The 22986-nt window shown below is 33.0% G+C and overlaps 1 protein-coding gene across 7 annotated transcripts in view; it reads right to left on the reverse strand.

Annotated features, from left to right (window-relative positions):
- Positions 1-1419: 1419 nt before the first annotated feature.
- RapGAP1 (Rap GTPase activating protein 1) overlaps positions 1420-22986 on the reverse strand; it is a 192600-nt gene continuing 171033 nt past the window's right edge. For 6 of the 7 annotated variants that reach the window (XM_013324625.1, XM_013324623.1, XM_013324622.1 and 3 more), the window contains 12 exons: positions 18678-18867; positions 15210-15397; positions 6356-6503; positions 5759-6034; positions 5361-5542; positions 5077-5174; positions 4147-4506; positions 3808-3889; positions 3211-3385; positions 2721-2759; positions 2027-2211; positions 1420-1772 (listed from right to left, as the gene is read on the reverse strand). In XM_013324625.1, the coding sequence (XP_013180079.1) occupies positions 1626-1772; positions 2027-2211; positions 2721-2759; positions 3211-3385; positions 3808-3889; positions 4147-4506; positions 5077-5174; positions 5361-5542; positions 5759-6034; positions 6356-6503; positions 15210-15397; positions 18678-18867 (2070 nt within the window). In that variant the 3' untranslated portion in view covers positions 1420-1625. The remainder of the gene's footprint in view (positions 1773-2026; positions 2212-2720; positions 2760-3210; positions 3386-3807; positions 3890-4146; positions 4507-5076; positions 5175-5360; positions 5543-5758; positions 6035-6355; positions 6504-15209; positions 15398-18677; positions 18868-22986) is intronic. The other variant, XM_013324626.1, reaches the window with a different exon arrangement.

Consider the following 22986-nt stretch of genomic DNA (forward strand, 5'->3'; position numbering starts at 1 on the left):
ATTTTTTATCATTTAACTTAATCTTAATCAACAGTCGAACAATTCAAAAGGTTACATTTGATAGTAAATGTAATATTAGAAATTAAAGTTAGTGTGTTCCGTTAGTTAAATCAAGAATACTGTTTCTTCGTTTCTTTATCGTAAATGTGATTTAAAAGAACTACACTATCATAGTGGGGAATGTTAACTTTGGCATAAAATATTAATTACAAACAACAAAACATATCAAAAACTCAAATACACTCGAGAAACGACGCTTAAATTAAACATAAATTAGAAAATACTGTTTAATTAAATTAGTCTAAGTCCAGTTAAAATATATTTACAATAACTGGTGAACTTAAGTAAAAGGAAACAGATTTGCCTTTCCTAGAAATAGGAAATTGCAATGAAATAATATAATATATAAATGTATGTATATAATATAATGTATACTGGGATAGTATTTATACAATATTATAAAATAGAAATTCTAATACATAACAGACTATAGAATTGCGCCTATTAACATTTACTAATGCACCATATATGAAAAGGCTCTACAAGTCAAGGCTAAATTTCGTAGGTACCGTTAGTTGATTTTTTTTTGTATTTTTCAAATAACTATAAAAACTATACATTGAAAAATTTCCACTAGTATTTTTGAAATAATCATCTCTAATATTTAAATCAAATATCAAAATTTTTAAGATCTATTTTTTTCGATCAACGCGAAAATTTACCAAACTATTTAGTACCAATCTAAAGTATATGGTTAAAATTTCTAAATATACATCAAAGATTTCTTCATTTACATTATTTATGCGCATAGAAATGTCGTCTACTTCGAGATTTCTTTTTTCTTTAATACACAATCATTTCTAGAAAGTTTAATTTAAAAAGACAAAACACTCCTTCATTTGTTAGCGAAATTATCACACCATGTATTTACTACCGTAATATATGTTTGAAAACATATTGTCATCCCTTTCATTATCATTAAACAAATAAAGACAACAATATGTTATACAGATTAGGGCAGTTGCTTTCACGATAATTTGAACTAAATCTGTAATTCCAATATTAATTTAGGTACAACATAGAAGAGTCGAATCAAATTCTCTCTAATAACTATTCGAAGGTAAATAATATATTCATAGCATTTCAATCAGTCAAGCAAAGACGTAAGCTATATAATTATCGATTTAAATGCAAAATGATCAATACATACATAAATTGCACGTCCAAAGTCTACACATATCCAATAATATACATTATTGAGATAACAGGAATGTATAGATTCGGCAAACTTTATCATTGCATACAAATCAAATTATAATATATACGTAAAACTACGTAAAGTATTGCAAATTAAATATTGCACAATCATTCTCAGATATCAAGAGAAAATAGGGTTTCTACCAACTTTACTATATATTGAAGATTTTTTAAACGTACGAACACACTGCCGACACATCACCTTGGAACAAATATAGTTTCTTTTCAAAAGATAATTATGTTTCGTATGATTATCTCGAATAAGTGAACGTACGTTTAGATAAAACTTGGCACGTCAGCGACAAGAGTACTTTCTGTCCGGCGTGCCAACTCTAGCTCAGGATAGGTAAACTGTTGTAATTGTCGCTCTAAGCGGTGGAGTCATGGGACGATGGGTTCGGTATGATGGTGCTCTGGTGATCGCGGATTTTCCTCATTTCCTTGGACAAGGACATCAACTCGCTCTGCAGTTTGATCTCCCTCTCCCGAAGGCATTTTATCTCGTTTTGCCATGTCTGAAACAAAGATCATTTTATTTAATTTTATTGATTTTTTGCATACTTTAATATTCTACGGGTTCTCCGTAAAAATTCCTTCTGTTAGAAGAAAAGTGTTTATTTTACAAATATTGTGGAACTACAAATTTTAGCATAAAATGTGCGGATATATCCGTGTCTGAGTCAACAACTACCCTTTTCCACAAAGATCAATTTAAGATAAAATTTTGTTCCAATAATCTTTTCGGTAGCGAAGTGGACGTAAAACTTACAATATTTTGTTTCAAAAGGTCGAGCTTGTCGTTCTTGAGACGGCACACCTCCTGGCGGAGCAGGTCGATGTCTGCGCGCGCGCCCGCCTCCCCCCGCGCCGCGCCCGCCCCGCACCCGCCCGCGCCCGCCTCCGCTGATGACATCGACTCGAGACCAGTGTCGCTGTCCACGTATACTGGTGTACCTAAAATGTTAATAAATCAATAAAAAAACTAGAAATATATACACTACATATATAAATAATCGTATGGACATTTATTTTGTATATGTATGCGTACCATTTTTCAATCATATAGCCATTTATCCCAAGACTGAATATTGTTTTCAGGCGCAACATTGATTTAAGATATGAGACTAACTATGGGATAAGGGGTTGATTAGCCCAAGACTAGAAAATTTATAATAGGTTTTGAACCTTTACAGAAAAAGATCTTTTTAAAGGTATGAGTTTTATAGACCTTTTTATAAGTTTAAAATTATAATCATATTCTTTGGTCATTTAATCATTTATGATTTATTTTTGTAATGATTGAACGATGATTTAATAATTATATAAAATGTAGAATGAAGTTATATATCACATATGAATGATATTACTAAATGAACTACGATTCCAAGCGATATGTTATATATATTCATGATTATATAAATGGTATATGACAGTGACATATTAAAGCTATTTTAAGGACTAACCTGTTGCGCCTTTACCACAACTCAGCCAGTCCTTGTCGTCTAATTGAAAGGAAAAAATATGTATTTTAATTTATATACTAAATATAAAAATATAAATATCATTCTACAAAAAATATAAGGTAAAAGGTAACTTATAAAGGGTAAACTAAATGCATGTTCAATCTAAAGGTAGGTCTATGTTTTGTGATGTGTTTGTACACAAAAAAAATACAACAAAAAGAAAATACGATGTAAGTAATGCGTTTTTGTTAAAGTAAGGGTTTAATAGCACAATAAATGTATAAATTATATTTTATTTGTTATCAATAGTATAAGATCCATTTTCCATTAACCAACTTTCATCGGGACTTTGGCTGAGCACAATTGTGATGTCTACGGTAGATGCGCCAGAGGAAATTGTGTAAACAAGGCTCAAACGAATAACAATCGTGATAATGGAAAATAGGTCTTAATGTAAAGTTTTATTAAGGTAGACTTTCGTATGTCTCACCGAGCGGGTCGAGGTCGACGGAGTTGAGGCTGGAGTCGTCGCTGTGGTCGTGGTGTGGGCGGGGCGGCGCGGCGCGTGACGTCACGTCGGGGCTGGAGCCGCCCGAGCCGCCCGCAGACCGCACCGACACCGCGGAAGCAGACGACGACGCTACTGACGTCTTCGAACGACCGCTCTGAACATAACGCTTATCATCAATTTACGGCTAACGTCGGACATACATTTGAAATAAATGAAAAAAGCCATAGAACTAAATAGATCTTACGACCTAACAAGTTACAGTGTTAGAAACTGTTTTTTTTTTTATTCTATTAGAACTATGTATCAAAGCTTAAGACATATGACTGATCAGATGGTCTACCAGGAATACTCGTGAGAACATTTTCGTAACATAATCGAAAAATTTGTCTTAAAATTTGTGCAGCGCCCCCTATTGGGCGTAAAGCACGCCAACAAATCTTATAAAAATGACATATTTTATGGATGATGTTATGAAGGCATGTATCGCTTATATTCGTGCTAGGCCCTCTTCAGCTATAACCAGAATAGCTCGTTCTGTTTATAAAACTTTAGTAAAAAAATTCTGTAAACACTTACGTTTGGGGTAGGTGTATCGTGTATATTGATTTTCTTGTTAAGTGACCCCTTCGTGCTGTCCCCAGATGGGTCACTTGGTGATCTGAAAATTGAACAATAAACAAATATTAACATTTCTGATAAAAACAACAATCCAATTGAACAAATTTGAGTAATTCCTCGGTGCACTGACTACATTACAAAAGGATAGAAACTTTAATATTATTACGATGTCAACTGTCTTCTAGTACAAAATTATCTTATTCGAGAAAACACGTGTTAGTAAAAGCGTCTGGAAAAAATAAAATTTTATTTCTCTTAAACTACAAATGTTAATCAACAACCAATGCCTGAACTAACCTGCCTTTGTAAATTGCTTTCTTCACAGTCTCGATAAATCTGGCGCCCGGACCGTCCAGCTTCGGAGTACCAAACCCCTCCGGTTGCGGGGACACCGCGACAGGTTCACTTCTCACCCCCGTACCAAGAAACTCTATCGTTTTGCTCTTCAAATCTTCTGCTAAGTTCTGCAGTAAAGAAGCCCGCGTTCTCAGTTCCAGTTGTGCGAACTTAGCGGCTTTGTAGCAGGCGTTCTCTGCATTGATGAGCTTGGTAAGGAGAAACTCTTTGAATTCACGCCCCTTGCGGAATACAGACGGCTGAGGGAGAGTCGGCCCGAAGAATGGGACATCCTCACGCGCGGTGACGGCCACTTTGTACCTAAAAATCAAATTAAAGAATTTAATTAATCTTAATTTTCTGATCTAATCAAAAAAAAAATATTACTTTTAATGTATGAAAGGATCTATAATTTAACACAAGCTTGCCAATTTTAAGATGCAAAATAGCATATTATCTTGTGAGAAAAATAGTTATAAAACGCAATAAATTTTTGGATTAATGAATGTAAAACGTCAATCAACAGAATCAACCTCGAGGGAATATGAACTGGCAGATTGAATACCCGTATATTCGGCCTATTAAAAAGCAGCCTAATTACAAAGTCGCGTTTCGTTTGCATATAAATTACCAAGAGAATTTCCATTCTCTTTTCCGGGCAATTCTCCCGACACTAGATGCAAATAGTGCCCCCGTGCGCCCTCGTGAAGTTACACAAACTTTATGCAAAATTTGACAAGTGTACAAGAGAGAGTAAGCGATGGAACTAAACATACAATTTATAAAGAAACTGCATTATAAAATTTGAATAGTATTAAAGATAATTTGCATCTTTAGCTTCACTTTTTCCACTTAATCGTTGTTAGCCGTGTAAATTAATTATGTATCTACCTGGTCTCCCCGCCGTTCGACTCCAGAGGCGTGACCACGATGAACGCGTGGAGGAAGTGCGAGGCGATCATATCTGGAGTAAAAGGTGTCGCTTTTTCCTGAAAATTACATTAAACATAATGTAATATTAATAACAGCAACAGCGTGGATCAGATTCACAAAGTAAGTACGGTTGCAAACATCACAGAGATCATCCAGTACAATAAATAAAGAGTTAGGGCGATTGTGATTTAGAAGGAAATCACAATCCATCACTATTTGCGGGAACAATGATGTCCTCTTACCTGGAAGACGAGGGCAACAATGTCGTTGCCGACGTGTCGCTTGCGCTGCAACTGCTGCGCGTCGCCCGCCGTGTGCGGCAGCAGCGGCGCCACGTGGAACATTATCTGCCGCTCCTCGTGCCGCTCGTAAACCGCCTCTGAGCCTGTGTGCCCGTTCTGGATGTCTAGCCCGCCACGGTACCCTACCATAAGACCAGAACGCTAGGATTTCGAACTTCACATCGATGTGATAAACTAATGCCAATGAAAAAAAAACTGAGCTATAATGTAAAAGTACTGAATTCTAAACTAATTGTCGCTGATGATAAAGTTAAGAGTTCACATTAATTATTTTAACGTAGTCAGACGTCTTATACCATGAACCTTACGTTATTTATCATAGAAAACTTTTTTTTTACCTTTATGATCTTTCAATTTAATCCGCTGTCCTAGCATTTCGAGGAACTCGTCGAAGACGGGCGACGTCTCGTTGTTCCCGAAGAGTTCTTCCTCTGTAGTCTGTCCGTACTTCTGGTAGAGAACGCCGAACTTAAAGTTGTTGACGAGCACGTGCTCGTCGTAGGTAGCAATAAGCGGAGACGCGCTCAGACACGTCACCGCCATGAAGTTGTCGACGTTCACTTGTTCGTTCAACATCTTTGCCATACGAGCTGGTGACGGTATTATACCAGATCCTGAAATTGCCGTATAGCAAATATTAGTATTTATAGTTCACTTTTTTATCGTATAAATGCAGACAAATATACGGTTGTTTTGCAAAAATTGGAAGTGATCGCACTCTACAGATATCTGCAACAAGCAAAAGTGTTGCTGATGTGTTGTCTTCTTTTAATGGAAAAGCAAAGGGGTATAAATAATTATAATTTTTAAATATTAAGATTATCGGTAAATCATTGTCTTCTATCTTATTAGATAATCACAATTATAAGTGCACCACAAAAAACATCACCCTATTTGTCGGGAGACAGTTTTAAATAATTTTGTAATATACTAACTTGTTGTAACTGGTATGAGTCCGTGCATGGTCTCTGTTCGCAGCCGCAGCAGTATCCGCGTGTGGTCCTGCCCCGCCATATGCTCGTTCTTCAGGGACATCACCACCGGGCTCTGGTTCTCGTCGAACCCAACCAAGTTTATGTGTTCCTAGTAGCATGAAATAAGAAAATTATGAGTAAGATTGTTTTTTAAAACGCATGCAGCATGCATAAATATCATGGTTATCTTCGTCAGTTTCTAAACTGTCAACAAATTATGAACAAAAGAAATCACAGTTTCTCAAGTTCATCCAAAATTTTCAACAGTTCCTTAAGATCATATTAAACTGTCAAATTGTTTTGTCTAATTCTATTTAAAGTAAGGTTAGACCTGACATTATTTGACAGATTTAAAATTAACGAATTTCATAATCATAATAAAATTTCATATACAAAGACAATTTTCTAATACATCATACATATATTACTAACTAACATTGTAATAAATAGTAAATAAAGGTGGGCATAATAGCAATGTTTTTGTGCAAACCATCATAATGTCGTTGCCAATTAGTGTGACAGGCGAGGCAACCATTCCAATTTCCGTCCATAAGGCATATTACATGTTTGTCCAGTGTTTACTATAGGACTTATGTTATAAATGAAAAATTAAAACAGATAATGCAAGACTCTAATAATGTAAACAAATGACGTAAAGAAATTCCTTAATTGAAATAAGTAAAAAAAATATTTGTAGCAACGATGTTTTTAGGGTTCCTAATTTAAATCTACATACTTGAATTTGGAGTTTAGTATTATAGTATTTCGCAAACATCTAAGCTTATGGATAGAACAACACGCCTAAAAAGACATGATTAGTCATACATAGCCTGAAAAATATAACCATAATCCAAATTAATATTTCAAAACAGGAAAATCGTGCAATGATCGTTTTCATATGTAATTAAAATTTATCAATATTTAAATAAAACGAGTACAGACTTCCCTTGTGTCTGTCAACAAGTATTAAGGAAAAACATGTTTAAACATATGTAAATAGTTAATTATTGGAACATCGAGACCTATTTTAAAAACCTTTTAAAGATAAACAATGTTAATTTGGAGTACATTTTGAAACCCATGATAAGGACAAATCTCAATATGTAAGTTATTACCATTTTAAGCATGTACTAAAAGGATAATTGCAAATAACATAAATTTGTAGAATTATGATATATTAGCTTTTGCACCGTCTGCACGAAATTAAAAAAAAAAATATTAGTAGTCAATTTTTAGGGTTCCGTACCTCATAGGAAAAAAACGGAATCCTTTTAGGATCTAGGTCTGTCTGTCAAGACCCTTTTTCTCAAAAACGCGTGAAGTTATCAAGCTGGAATTTATTTAACAGATCACGAAGAAATTAGGTATACATATAGAACAAAGTCTGGAAGAACACATAGGCCAGTAATTATATATTTTTTAATTTTGCGCGGACGGAGTCCCCGGCGACAGCTAGTGTAAACATAAGACAAGTAATTACATGTTTGAGTTGTATTTAAGATAGTTATAATTGGTTCCAAACGGTACAGACTTACAAAACATTTTTATCGATTTTATCATTTATGTCGTCATCCCTTAAACTACGAGTATGTATATCAGTTTACAAAGCGGGAATTTGCAGTATCTGACAAATGTTTGTTTCAATTACAATGTAGGTGGGTCGTTTATTGGCCATATCAGTTGGTACCTCATCAACAAACCGGTGTATGATATCACCACTTACACTATTAGCTCTGATTCACTCAGAGATTGCGTCGTGTGGTTAATTATGTTGTGTACTTTTAAAGATCCAATTGTGCGAATTGTCTCTATAGTTCTATTTTTTAAAGCCCTAATTACGTTTTACACAGCGTGTAATGGACGAGAGATTATCTCTTCACTTTAAAATGGTTAACAAAATAATCTTTCACAGAAGTAAAAAAATCGCTAATTTGGACGTGGAACTTTTTAATGTACCAGAATATGGGTACTTCTTTTAACCAATTCACAAATTTAAACATGTTGAATAACATTTAACATTAAAAAGTTGTTATTCAACATGTTTAAATTTGTGAATTAAAACATATGCGGAAAAGAACATGTCATAAATAAATGCATTCTAAAATATATTTTTCCAACATTCTAACATTAACCATAATACTGAAACAAACGATTAAGTACATTTCCAGTGCTCTTTATGTCTGTAGAAACACAAAGCTACCAATGAAGGAAATAGTAATTAGTTTTGCGCTTTGTTTTATACGTTGACCTCAACCAACTCATTATTAAAGTACACGGTTGAAGGATAGGCTATTGTAATGGCGAATAAGTACTGTTGACAGATTAATAAAACGAAGCATAATCCAATTTACAACATTAATAGTACTTTTTAAAACAGTAATAAAACTTTTCTATAATAATAATTATTGAACATACTGTATTTATATGATACACTATATTGTGCTTTTTCTAACAACAACAAAAGACATTGTCAACCTTTGCCTCAACAGTGGGTCGGCACAGTATGAACACTTGCATCTATACCACATCTGAATTCAGTCCCTTCTTACGCATATTCTCTTTCATACAGCCCATCCGATTACAAAAGTATCACAAGAATATTGAAGATCTCCGTAAATTATTTCAGTTACCACGGCTTTCTGACACCGGAATACTCTTTTAAAACATATTGTTATCTCCGTTTTGTCAAAGATAATGAAAGGGATGACGATAGGTTATATATTGGTCTCAGAAACTAACGATTGGTCTTAAAAGTGAATTCGTATTTCATTTGTTATTATGAGGGGCCTAAGAGTCTGTTGTAAGAATACTTTTGTGTTTCTAGTTACTTCTTACGTTTTAAATATAAATTCATACCAAAGTAAACAATGGTTATTGGCATTTCATTATGGATTACGCTTTTTGTAATCTATTTGATTTGCAATTAAGTTTCTGTATGTGATAAAAGAGTTGCAGTTAGTCCTGAAGTGAGCGTCATTAGCTCTTCGTATGTTGCCAGGAACTCATTAGCGACTAACCAATTAAATTAAAACCATTAAGCTCTTGAATTATCGATTGCTTGCTTGTAATGATAATTACTGAATCTACGTAATGGCTTCATTATTTTATAGTAAGAACTCTACAAACTAATTAATACACTATTTAATAAACGTTTAAATTGGTGGTATACTACGAAGAAAAAGAAATCATCATAGCTTTGAATATTAAGGAATATATAATATTTATGTATAGCGTAGTACCATAAAACTAAACATTTCAAAATATAAACTTTTTTTTTGTTATTATTATTATTCGTATATTTTGTTGCCTGCCAGCATGTTATGGGACATGTTCAAAAGAATGAAATTCCCTAAAAAATGGAGAGAAGAAAAATTGTGTACCGGTTAGGTTAGGTGTTATCTTTATTAAGAAGTGATAAAATTTATAAAGGAAGAAAAAATCTTTGTCGAAAAATGTATATTAGTATTGTAACTTTCACATCACCGCTCAAACATCAAAGATTGCCAGTCATCGTATTGAAAATGCCAAATTTATCGGCTGTCCTTTTTTCATGGGCCACAAAGAGGCAAATTGAAGGCTAAAGACGGTAATTGAAGGGGCGAGGGGTTAATGCCTCTTTTTCAAAGCTCTGATGGATCGTCTCAGTGATTGAATCTCACATTTTATATTGAAAAATAGGGGATTCACAGACGGTGAAAAGTGGCAACTGATATAAAAAGATATTTACAAACTTTATTTTTTTATCCTTATTTTGATTTAAAAATTACCTTACATTTTAAGAAAAAATATAAAAAAATTAAAAATCATATGTTAAAATAAAAAATAAAATGTTAAAATAAAATAAATGTTCTGCTTGTTTCAATAGTATGAAGTTAGCTTCTATTAATTTGTTTATTTAACACCTAAAGTTTTCATTAATTATGTTCAAAGTTTACGTAATTAAAAGCAAACAATCCCAAAATAATAATAACCTACTGGCTCATATTAACTCTTGAGGGTAAAATGGAAACGCAATTACAACTTTGAACTTTACAATAGTTTTAAACGAGCGGCCGATTTAACATATAATACAAGTAGCTAATGCAATACACATATGACTATAATGGTTGGTTTCTAAGAACAAAATCGCGGTTTAAAACATATAATCATACCCCACATTATCTTAGACAAAAGAGAGATAAGAGTAATTTTTTTTTTACAATGATTATGGTCTCAAGAACCAACGATATATCACACAAAAGTGTGCTATAAGTACATTTATGTCAACACTAGCTGTTGCCCGCGACTCCGTATGCGCGGATTTAAAAAATAATAATAATTAGTAGCATATGCTATGCATATGCTATATGCTATGTAGAACATAGACTATGTTCTACATCTATGCCAAATTTCAGCTTGATCCATACAGTCGTTCTGGAGATATCTTGTAACAAAAATCCATCTATCCAACCAACCATTCGCTTTTATAATGTTAGTAGAAGTTTACCATCATTAAAAATATACATTTCGCTTAATTAATTAAACAACAATATAAATTTCTATTTTGTATTTCAATACACTTGTAATTATTCAGAAGTTTATTCATTCGACTGACTTCGAACTGAGTACAATCGTTAAAAAATCTCTAATGACACAAACTTTTACAATCGCAAAGAAATACTTTGTGAGCAGTTTTGTTACCTTTTGTGTCAGTCTCGCTGCAGACACAAAGCATTTTTCTTTCTAAGTCGTACCCCGATTTATTCAGTTGAACGGTGACAGTGAAAATGGCAATCATTTCTAAGGGTCCATAATTTTCTCTTTGCCGAAATTGTCTCCGAACCAATTTTGCGTCAAAAAAACGACGCATTTACTTATTACTTTCGCTTCTGCTTTGTTCAAACATCTGTTTACTTTAACGAAAGGTTTGAATAATAATAGTAAACTTGGTGCAGTCTATTTCTTTTATTAAGCATTCCTTTATTTCCATAATATTTACTGAAGTTCATAAAAATTCTGATTGGTCTCACTGGATGGAAAGATTTTTATAAAATGTTTGATATAAATTATTAGAACCCTAAGTTTAACATCAATGGATCTCTGTATCATAAAACTTTTAATTTTAATTCAAAGCCTGTCAATTTTAAATCGCTATAACTACAATAATAAAAAAAATACATTCGTTGTAAATTATTTCGTATAGTCGAACCCTAAGTACTTTTATGTTCCCAAACGCTCAAGTAATTGACCTGCTTTTATTGCACAATTTCCAACTGTTTATATTTTGTTGACCCAGTCAGCTACTGAGACATTAATTTAATGTATATATAAACATCCTGTACATCTCATCGGCTATTAAATATGATAGACATACGTGTATCATTACGAAAGTCTTGTCACAAACATACGGTCGACTAGAATATAGGTTACATCGTACAAGACTTTATTACACAAGTTTGTTTTTTATTATTGTTTTTTACGTCTTTTAAGTTTTACATCGTTACCCAGGTTCACTTCTTCAAAGTGAATGCTAGAAATATTCACGCAAAACCAAATGACTTGATTACAATTGTAAAAAAAAATGAGATGTTATAATATTAACAAGGTGTATATGTGTCTGTGTGTATACTGGTACGTAAGTCTAAAATGAAAATACATTTTAATAGAAATTCAATGATGTTCTCCGTCATTTGTTTTAGTATTATTTATAATAACACTGATTAATTTTAATTATTCAACTAAAGTTACAAATTAATTAACAGCACGATCAAATCAAATTACCGTAATTTTGAATCTAAATTGACACGTCAGTCGTCAGTTGATTTACATGCAATGTAACTAAATATACCTTAATTAACTGCGTTATTTCATGTTCTCTCATCACTAATCGTGATTGCTATAATTTGTTAACACGTCGACCCTACGTTATCAAGCGGGCAATCGGAGCTCCTCATTCATCTGGCCTAACCCCGTGTTGTCGCGATGACCTATTGAAATTTACAGGTTTTTACGTAATGACGGTAATATTTTAGAAGTAACAGTTTCCACCTAAAATGCTTGTATTAAACATATTGTCATCTCTTTCATTCTGTTTGAAAAAGAGAGATACACATAACATGTTTTTGTACAGGAATTTCAGCCGGAAAAACTCATGGGAATCTTTACTACATTTAGTACTTGGTAGAGATAAATTACGTATTAAACATACGAGAGTGTTTTAGTTGTATTTATAAAATAAAATAAAGAAAATTGTTTTAAACTTTAAACAAAAACTGTAATTTGCACAAGCTTTAACTTAATCGATTTCGCGGCAACAAAAAAGTAGGCAGTCATGAACATTGAATTTGTCGATTTAGTAAACGTTATCAAAAAACTCAGATAAAAAATTCAAATCAATATCGACAGGTTTGTATCGAAAATAAAAACAGAAACGAAATAATTTATTCTATTGGTTTATATTTTTAAACTGCCAGTGACAAGACTTACAAATTATTTTAAAATAAAATTGAATAGATTACCTTTTACGCGCAAATGAATAGTAAAATGAATTAATTTGGAAGACGACAATAATTTGCTCCAATGTTTCGGTTGTAGAAAATAACGGTTAATAAAAACTGTTATCAAAAATACGTTATGAAATTCGGTGCAGTTACAATTTTTATTAGACATATGAGGTAAATTGTTATAGTTTCTGTTATTGCTTATTTATATAAACTATTTTCCGTATATGAAATACAGAGAACTGTTAATGCGCAATAGAGTAGCGTGTTTGCTAAATAGCACATTAGTTGTTGGCATAAAACTAGAGAAAGCTAATAACTGAATGAGTGGAACGACTCGCGCAGAGAACTGTTACAAATAGATCGAGCGTAACAATGCTCATCTCTAGTTATCTCATTTGTGATGACCTGATTTTTACTGAATAGCAAGAAAATAAAAAATGTACAATTTATTCTGACAAAACAAAAAACTAGAAGTAATTATTATCATCGCTCATTTCGCGTTTCCTAATATTTCCTAAGCAATATTAGACAGAAAACATGTCATGATATCAAACTTCTAATAAATTCATTTTTTTAAGCCTTACTGCATTTAATTATAACACGTTAATATCTGTCTTAAGGTAGAGTCCTAAAAGCTACTTTTAACATAATCTGCCGACTTTATTTTAGTTAGGATAGTATTACGAAGACAGTGTAAACCGTATATTTCCTTTCTCTGCTAATTATTCGAAGGAAATTATAAATCAAGATATTAACAATGATAAAAGTGTATTCGAAAATTTCCATACAAGGCGTAGGGCGGATAGATGTATAGATTCGAGTAAGGAAGATAAAGCGGCGTGCACACGGTCTGCTATCAAATTGCCACTGCAGTAATCTGGTCGATCTACGCAGCGGGGTTTGGTTCACCGTGCGTGAACAGTGTTCCGCTTTGCTGAACTGCATCGACTTTTCCCACTGCTTTGCGGGATCTATATTTATTTATTTATTTATATTCGTAACGAGCCGTTGGACCCTTAACCGCTCCGTTGCGCCGCGACCAATTTAATTGGTGATTTTTCACTCATAATTTGTACACGTATACGTAGATACAGAGATATAGAATGAAATTAATATATTAAGATAAGTTATGATTAAAGAAAGAAAGAATGAGCATACTGGAAAAGAAATTACTCGGATTATTAAGGAGTTTAAACTTGTATTTAGTAAAATAGTGGTACAAAAACATTGCAAAGAAAAAAAAAACGTAAAGTTAAATTCTAATATGGATATTCTAATATAATTTTGTATAAAGACAGCAGAAGGATGAAATTTATCATACTTGCAGTATTAAGTCTGGCAATTACGAGCACAGATAATGATATAAAAGTAAAAAAGTAAGGCTAGGGCGTGGGTATGGGAGAGTTCACACGTGTTGATAACGGTATTAAGCCGACATCAGACGTGCCCTCCGTACGCATCGTGTGAAACGTACCTTACTTATATTTAAATTATAAAATAAATAATTAAAATTTAAATCTTTTAGAGAATTGAAATGTTTCATTCGTGCACTATTATAATATAATTTACTGAACACAAATTATTCCAAATAAAGTTATTACTGCCACTGATTTGAGTAAATATATGTGATTATTTTGATGACCGTAACAAAACGATTAGTTTGTCATTGAATTTGGGTATAAAATCAGTTTGAAAATGCGTTTTTTAATTTTAATCTTACGAATAAATTACAAATTGGTTTAAGCTTATGTTTAAAACTTCCAGCATAATTTCCCTTAAGGCTTAAGATTTCATTCAAGACACGTATTTATATAATTTTGCATAATAGTGCAGACTTCAATAACTACGGGAAGGAACTGATTCGTTCATGTATGGTCAGGTCTTCTGGATCGCGAGGTCGATTTATAAATGGCAATCGGCCATGAGACGGCAACCTGTTTGCCCCTTTACGATGTCAAGGGTAGCGTGATGAGGTGACTACGGAAATTTATGAGACAAGAGCGAAATTACTCGTATGCTGAATACGTCTTCGATCCGAAGTAGACAGCATGGCGCGGTAAATGTCACGCCGAATGAATGACAAGGCTCTTTATTTTATGGTTATCATAATACTGATCTCAGAGGCTGATAAATTGATTTAAGATGTTAAGGTTCGATTTCTATATGACATTGTAATATGTTTCAACGATAATGTAGCTAACTTAACTCTCTTTAATTCATCAGAAGCAACTGAGTTAGTCAGTGACGTAAATAGTTTGCAGGATTTCTTGTATGGGAGAATTATAGCATCATACTAGCATTACTAGCGTTGTAATTTGGTGTCCTAAACTTACCTTGCCTAAGAAGAACCGCCTGTAGTACTTGGCGGTATCATCAGTATCGATGTTATACCGGCGCGAGTTATGACGCGGCGTGCCGGGTTGCGCGCGCGCCTCGCTCTCCTCGCCATCAGGAGGAGTATCGTCCACCCCATCCACCCAGTACCCGCCGCTAGGCGGCAGAACTATGGTCGGCGGAGTTCCTATAAAAAACGATAGATTAAGCCTGGAAAAATGAATAACTACTAAATACAACATAGTACATATTATAAATAATCATAATGGGATCTACCTTATTGTCAGTCTAGAAGTATTACTGATATAATTTAGAAAGGCTGATATAACGGAAGATAAAAAACTGATGATGTCTCAACATGTGTGGGATATGGACGGGGAAAACATAATGATAACTATACGTATCAAACATAACAATTGTGCGTTGCTAAATTACGATTTTAACGTGATCAGATCTACAGTTATAACAAAGATGCAGTGTGACGAAACATGAAGGTTTCTTTTGTTATTAAAATAGTTTTACATCTTAAGGAAGTCACGGCAGCGATTACTTCGGTGTATGAATTAAACGGTTCGTGATCGACCCTACGTTAGATTTTTTTAACAAGGTTTTAGCCAGGAAAGCCCAATTCATAGCCCGCATATACAATTTTCACATAAAGAAAAGTAATAAACAAAGATAGTTATAGACAAGAGGAACTTAATACTAGTCGTGATAAACATTCTTTTTTGCAGCATCGGTTACATAAAATTGTATAATAAAATACTGGTATAAGTTTCCGTAACAATCAGAAACAAAGCAATGCACAACTTCACTGCAATTACCGCAAGAACACATCAAAAAGATATTAAGCAGTACCCCATCACGTCTGAGTACTATGTTGATATTGAAAATTAGTATTTTAGTAAAACAAAATAATATCAGTAAAAAAGCTTTTTTTATCTGATATATTGATTCATCATTTTGTTAATTTTATTAAAAAAATGGTAGAAAAAAACTATAGCAACCCACATTATTTTAAGTTTGAACACCCCCGATTAAAACTGTAGTTATTCGTGTAAAAATTAACAAATAAATATTCCTTAATCATGATTTACTCTTGGGTTAGTCAGGAATCTAATGAACGACCTTGGAGTCTATGGTTTAAACATGTAACACATATTTGGCACTGCCTGGTCCTAGACGTCTATTACAGTAGGTAGACTTATATTCTTATACTTTAAGAACATTGAATTAGTGGTAAAAATAACATATATAGTAAAAATAACTCGAAAGTGCAGAAATCAATAAATAGCAGGAACGATATTGCAATTGCGACATGTAAAATGCTATCCATAATTTTTCAAATGTAGCTCCAGGCTCCGTTTTTAGGTCAATAAGACACTGCATGTGGGAATTCCCTACGAGTCTTATATCATGAGTGTAAATGTCACCGACTCTTTATGAACTTCGACACTTTTTAATCAGACAAGCTGTCAACCACACAATTTTAAATATTTCTTCTCGACAGTTTCAAAACAATTGAACAACTTGAATGGAAGAAAAAATATGAATTAGGTTAGTTTGATATGACATGATTTAAAAATAACTAATAGAATTGTGATAAAAAAAGGATCGTTGCGTTAAGAACGATATGTTTGTATTGACTATCTAGTCAAATTACAAACTGTTGTAGTTTACAATCGTTCGGTGACATATTTATCTTCCTATGTATTATATAGGGAATAGATGTATGTAAGTTCTGTGAACGTAGTGCAACCTATTTCGTTATTAATTCAAAACCATCCTCTCCGTCTAGGGACTGTGATGTATTCGTGTCACTGAAACTTGGTCCGAATGAGTAATTTATTACAATTCTTGATGCAGTCTTTATTATTTGGTCCAGAAATGAAATATAAAATAATATTCCAATAAAAATATTAGTATCTGTTTTATACTGACCTGATAAAAGTAATTTATCGAATATAGAATTTATTTTTAAAGAGAAAAACAAGTCAAAGTATTCTATCGATCTACGTGTAACGTTAGCATTTGATGGCAAAACGGCAATGGGAATGAGGTTAAGTCCTTTGTCCATTTTAAGCGGCATTTAATTTGAAACATGGCGCCATAGTCTAGACTGGCTTTGTGGACATATTTTTACAGGGCTTTTCAATGCTCTTGTGTCCTGCGGCATTGTTCCGCCTTCCTGCAGCCTCTCATAAAGCCTGCGCTGGGTTTGTATACAAACCTTTCATATTAGCCGGACACTAGGTACTTTCATGAAGGCTTTAACATTGATCAAACATTTTACATATTACAGGACGTAATTATGCACTTAATATAATATTAATATGTGAGACATATATTATGTAGGGTTGCCAAGTAAAATTGGCGACGGACAGGCGGTCGGCTGTAAAAAATTAGGCCAAAACATTACGTTTTATAAAACCTTGTGCGCTGCCCTAGGTGAATAGAAATATGACGTCAGACATATTTTTATGATAGGTATTGAACGTAACTAAAAGTGGCTTTAATTTCATTTAGCATTATTATTGAATTTCATTGGGGCCTTTGATCTTCACACATGGTCTTTCATACACGAAAGTGAACTAAATTGGAAGTAAATTCTAAACATGTAATGTGTAAAAATAAAACTGGATAAAAATAACACACGGGGAAAGCGCATCACTAGTATTCATAACGATCTCGGTAACTCATGATTCGAAGTCGCATGGGGAATGTGATTTCCCAAGATATACTCGTAGCCAGCGCTCGCCCGCCGTCTAATTTAATTAATGCTTTAATCAACTAACTAGCACTGAGGCGTGCGATGTTTTTACTTGGCTAAGTTGATACTAAGTACGCTCTGAGTAGCGGACCGCAAGACAAAAGAACAAAAAAAAATGTGCAGCAAAAACATGACAGTGTTTGCTTTACAATCTTGTGGCTTAGTTAATGTCACGTTATTTTTAATTAGTATAAAATGAAGAGAAGAATCAAGTATACAGTTTAACACAATATTTTCATTACAATGAAATCTTTTAAATAATCTCATTCAGTATAGATTTCTTGAATTTTGAACTAACAGGAAAGGTTATTACTTAGAACGTTAGATAAGAGTAGTTAGACAGGAGTAATAAAGAATAATATCTAAGAAATAATTTATCTTTTCAAATGGTATTAATCTAAAGGAAAGAGAATGCACTTTCACACCTCTGAGCATTTCTTTTGCTTTCTCGACAACAAATGGTGCACAACAAAAGCCATTTCAGACACAACACATTAGTAGAGCCGACGATTATGGATTACGTTGACGCTTTCTTCAGTAATATTATTTCGTAATGTAGAAGCAATTTATTTTCTAGATTCTGTACTTTATTTCACATCCTTCTTTATATTTGCTTAAATCTTTCCACTAAGGTCCATCTCATGCTGTTCACTTATTGTTCGTCAGGATTGTGTAGTGCCTAAGTTGATGTACTAACCTGGCTTAGCAAGGGTCTCCTCCAGGAGTTTCCTGCTTGCCTGGCACGCGGCCTCGACCCTGCGCTGTGCAGCCGCCGCGCCAGGTGAGGGCGGAGGGCCGTGCGGCGCGGGGACTCTGCCCTCGGCATAAGAATGTCTTTCCACATTGCCGCCCACTGACACCGAGCGACGATTCTCCGGTCTCGACACCTGGTGACAAAATGTTACATTAATGTCTCATTTATGATTAAACCTTTGAAAATACTACAGATTAAATTGCTAGTTTAAGCATGACAGTTTTTAAAATCAGAATGCAATGAGTGCTTTTTATAAAAAGGCGTGCCCCTATAGTTAATTTTAAATGTATTTCGGTATGATGGACTAACGACTTAAATAGTTTTTTATTTGCCAAATTTATATTATTATATGGAGATATAAAGCCTTTAACTCAAAAATGAAATTAAAAAGTTATTTATCTAATTTATAACCGGTTATAACAAGTTCAAATAAGGTTATAAAATATATAAATCTTTTAACCGCAGTATTTTAAACGGCAGGTGTAATAAAATCCTTTGAAAACACCTCGCCTTTGACAGTCTATTGCCTTACGGTCATATTTACTGCTTAATTCGCTTAATGAAAATTCCTTAAAAGTCGTATTTTAAATGACCCTTCGTACTTTACAGGTTCGCTTGAGAATATTCAAGTGTACGGCCTTGACGGAGCTTCTACAAGCTTTATGGCTCAGACTTAACTTGAAATAAAAGAATAAATACATAAGAAGATTAAACTGTCTGCTCAGTTGAAGGCCTTACGTGTTTTGCTTCTAGACATTTGTAATGAAATTCCGAACAAATGCGGTGCGTAGGTAAGTTTGAGAAATAAAAACCAGATAATACTTATAAGTAAACTACTAAGTACTTAATGTTTGTTTTATTTTTTCATTATTTTCGTATATTTAGGACTTCTCGAGTAGATTGATCATCTCGTCGATTAAATTACTACACTAACAGTAACACAAAATAAAGGCCGTTCCTTAGTAGACGTGAATTTGTTAAGTTTGATATTTTATTACCTTTGAGAAAAAAGAACAACTGTGTAAAACAGGAAATTGTGTACAATGTTTATTAATAAAATGAAGTGCTAATTCCACAGAGTATTGAACTCGCTTCTTGAGAATTCATCATTGTTGTTACTTAAACATCATTAGCATAAAATGTCTAACGGTAAGTATCCTCTTCAACTCTATTTTTTCAAATATAATGAAGTCGTATATTTCGGTCCGTTATTCTGTGCAATAGTTCACCTGACAAGGGAAATTGTGATGCTCGGCTCATCCGTGAAATTGACGGAATTGATACCAGAAAATCGACCGCTCCATAAATCTACGGCGCGGTCGTAAACACCATCAAAAGTTTAAAATTGGAAGCCGACGGAAGCATTAGCCGGGCCGTTGACAGCGACTCGAAACAAGTAGCGTGGAAAACGATCGAGTTTTCACTTTGATCAAATTAATGTGACGTCACGGACTTCGTGTTTATTTCACATATATACCCACGATTAATGTCCATGCGTATAACATATAAGTGTTATATTCCAAAAGTAAACATTCCTTCGATATATATCAATCAAGAATTAACATATTTCAAATCAATCGTTCTATCTTTAAAATAACTATTATGAAAACATATTTTGCAAATATTTATGATGAGTAAACAGAAGTTTTACATAAATAGATTTACATGGAACCAGCCAAAAAGTTTGACAAAAATTGATATATAAACACGGCTACTCTCACGTATATTCGTCTAATTATAATTCTAACGTATAATTTAGTCGTGTTTATATAAGAGTTTAGTATAATGTCTCACGAAAGTTTGAATAATTTGACAAAAATAACAATTCAACAACATATTTTCCCAATGACATTATAAAGATGCTAAGTCTAACATAAGAATAACATTATTGTAAAATGGAACGTGTAGAATAAAGCTAATAATATGTTTTTTAGTTTAGTTTTAAATTAAGAATTCTTTTGATGATTCGCGGAAGTTTTAAGCATTTCCTTGTAGTTTATGAAGAGCTCAAGATCTTTTCATCTATGTTAAAACACGAATTCTTTAAAAACTTCCGTTCCCGATAAACAATAACCTTGTATAGTTGACTGCAATTTCACGAGATTTTTACCATGAAATCGATACTTTTTAACCGATGCTGAAAAGTCTGAGAGCATCCACCTTAATTTGTTTTAAATCGAATTATACAAGAGACATGGGACATCGCACTTGAACGTGTAATTTTTAAATTACGTTAAAGTTTGTGGATATATCCGTACGTACTCTGTTAAAAATCACATAAAATAAGCAATTTTTCAATGAAATAGCAGTCATGTATAGAATGCAATTAGAAAACGTGAGTCATTTCGAAACGGTGTTGAAAATACTGAAATAAAAACGGACAATATAATTAAAGCGATTAATTATTGCATATTGCCTTAATTACGTGGATTTTACGAATCATATACGTTTGTGCAGATTTTTGCAGCTTATAAAGCAATTGTTTACGATTTAAATCTAAATTAGGAATTCCTCGTATTACTACATATTATCGGACTTTCGAACATGATCCAAATACTACAATAAATATTAAAATTAAAAGATCTAATTATAATTTAAAATACGTTTCGAATTATTTCAATCGAGCTTCTGTTTATTTTCTTAATGTAAAGTAAAATTAATTTAAATAAAACAATGATTACTACACACTTATAAAATAAATCTATTTTTATGGCCACCTCTTTTTATAACTTTAACGGTATCTGTATAATGTTTCAAGTAACACATGCTTATAAAGGTAGTTAAAAATAATCGTTCATCTAATTCAAAGTGTTTTGTCTGACTTCTGTTCGATGTCTATATTTGGTAGCTATTTGTATAACATATATACTTCTATGATAGGTTTTATTACATATCAAAATTACCATAATTTTCAAAAACGTTTTCAGTGCATTTCTTTTATTTCATTCATAACATCCTATATGTTATCATATATGCATTAATTGTAAAGAAAATAATTTTATATAAGTATTTATCGTAGACACATTCTAATGATGAATCTAAACGAAGGTAACCAATTTTAATATTAATTATCAATTATAATTTTTCTTAAATAACCATTAATAAATTCTGATTACGATTTTGCTTACATTTTAAGTGGTACATTTTTAAGGAGCTTGACCGAAAAAAATAAAGATCAAAAGTGAGAAATCGATGCATCTAAAATATCAAGCGATGTTCAAATCAAACGTGGAAGCAATATTTGTTGCAGGAAGCGAAGCGACGCCGTCGACCGATGATTGGTTTGTGATGGAGAGTAAATTGCTTCGATGCGGCCCGCGACGCTCACACCGCCACCTAGACGGCCTGACTTAAAATTTTATTGAAAACATTGGACCCCGTAATATATTGCCCTTGCATTTAGAGTGGAGAAACATAAGAATACTTATGTTTAAAGCTAACTGAAGAGAACATACAAAAGTTATCAGTATTTGAAGAATATATATAAGTTACCTTTCTTTTTCAAATTATTGCGTAAAACGAATCATTTGATTTCATCAGAGACACCGAATTTATAAATGATTAATATTGTCATAATATAGGATTGTTATAAATAAAATAAAGTAATCAACTTTGACAAAGTTTACGCATTGAATGTACTAGGAATACAGGAAGAGTCCACACTAGATGGTGCGACGACCCGTCTCATTATGCAAAAAGGCAACGGATGCAGATGTCTTAGAATCGTACTTTGTTGCAATGCTTCACTGTCTTACGATAATGTTAAAGGATGTCTTTATAGTAATAAAACTTTAGAAATCTACTTTTATTGATAAAATTTTAAATAATTAACATTTGAAAAACCGTAGTGAAATCATTTAATATTCCATCACTTACTTTTAGCATACAATGCATGTTCGGAAACTAGATAAAAACAATATTTTGTATTACAGTATTTTTTATCAATCAATGAACCAAAGTCCTTTAATTTATAAAACTGTTAGCATGCAAGACACAATCGCAGTCCGGCGCACGTGTCCGCAGTAAATAAAGCTAAGCTCCACATTATCTAATTACAAACACCCGATAAGAGATAAGCTTTATTTTATTCGCTTTCCTAACATCGCACTTTTGTAAACCTGATATAAGTTCGAGTAAGTCTGTGTAACACACAGAAGGGTTTACGACTAAGTAAATAAATTCAGATTAACTAAATTCAAAACAACGTTGTACCTTACTATAAACAAATTAGATTAACTTGTTCTTGACCTTG

This window comes from Papilio xuthus, unplaced genomic scaffold (genome assembly GCF_000836235.2).
Source record: "Papilio xuthus unplaced genomic scaffold, Pxut_1.1 DF824992.1, whole genome shotgun sequence".
NCBI lineage: Eukaryota > Metazoa > Arthropoda > Insecta > Lepidoptera > Papilionidae > Papilio > Papilio xuthus.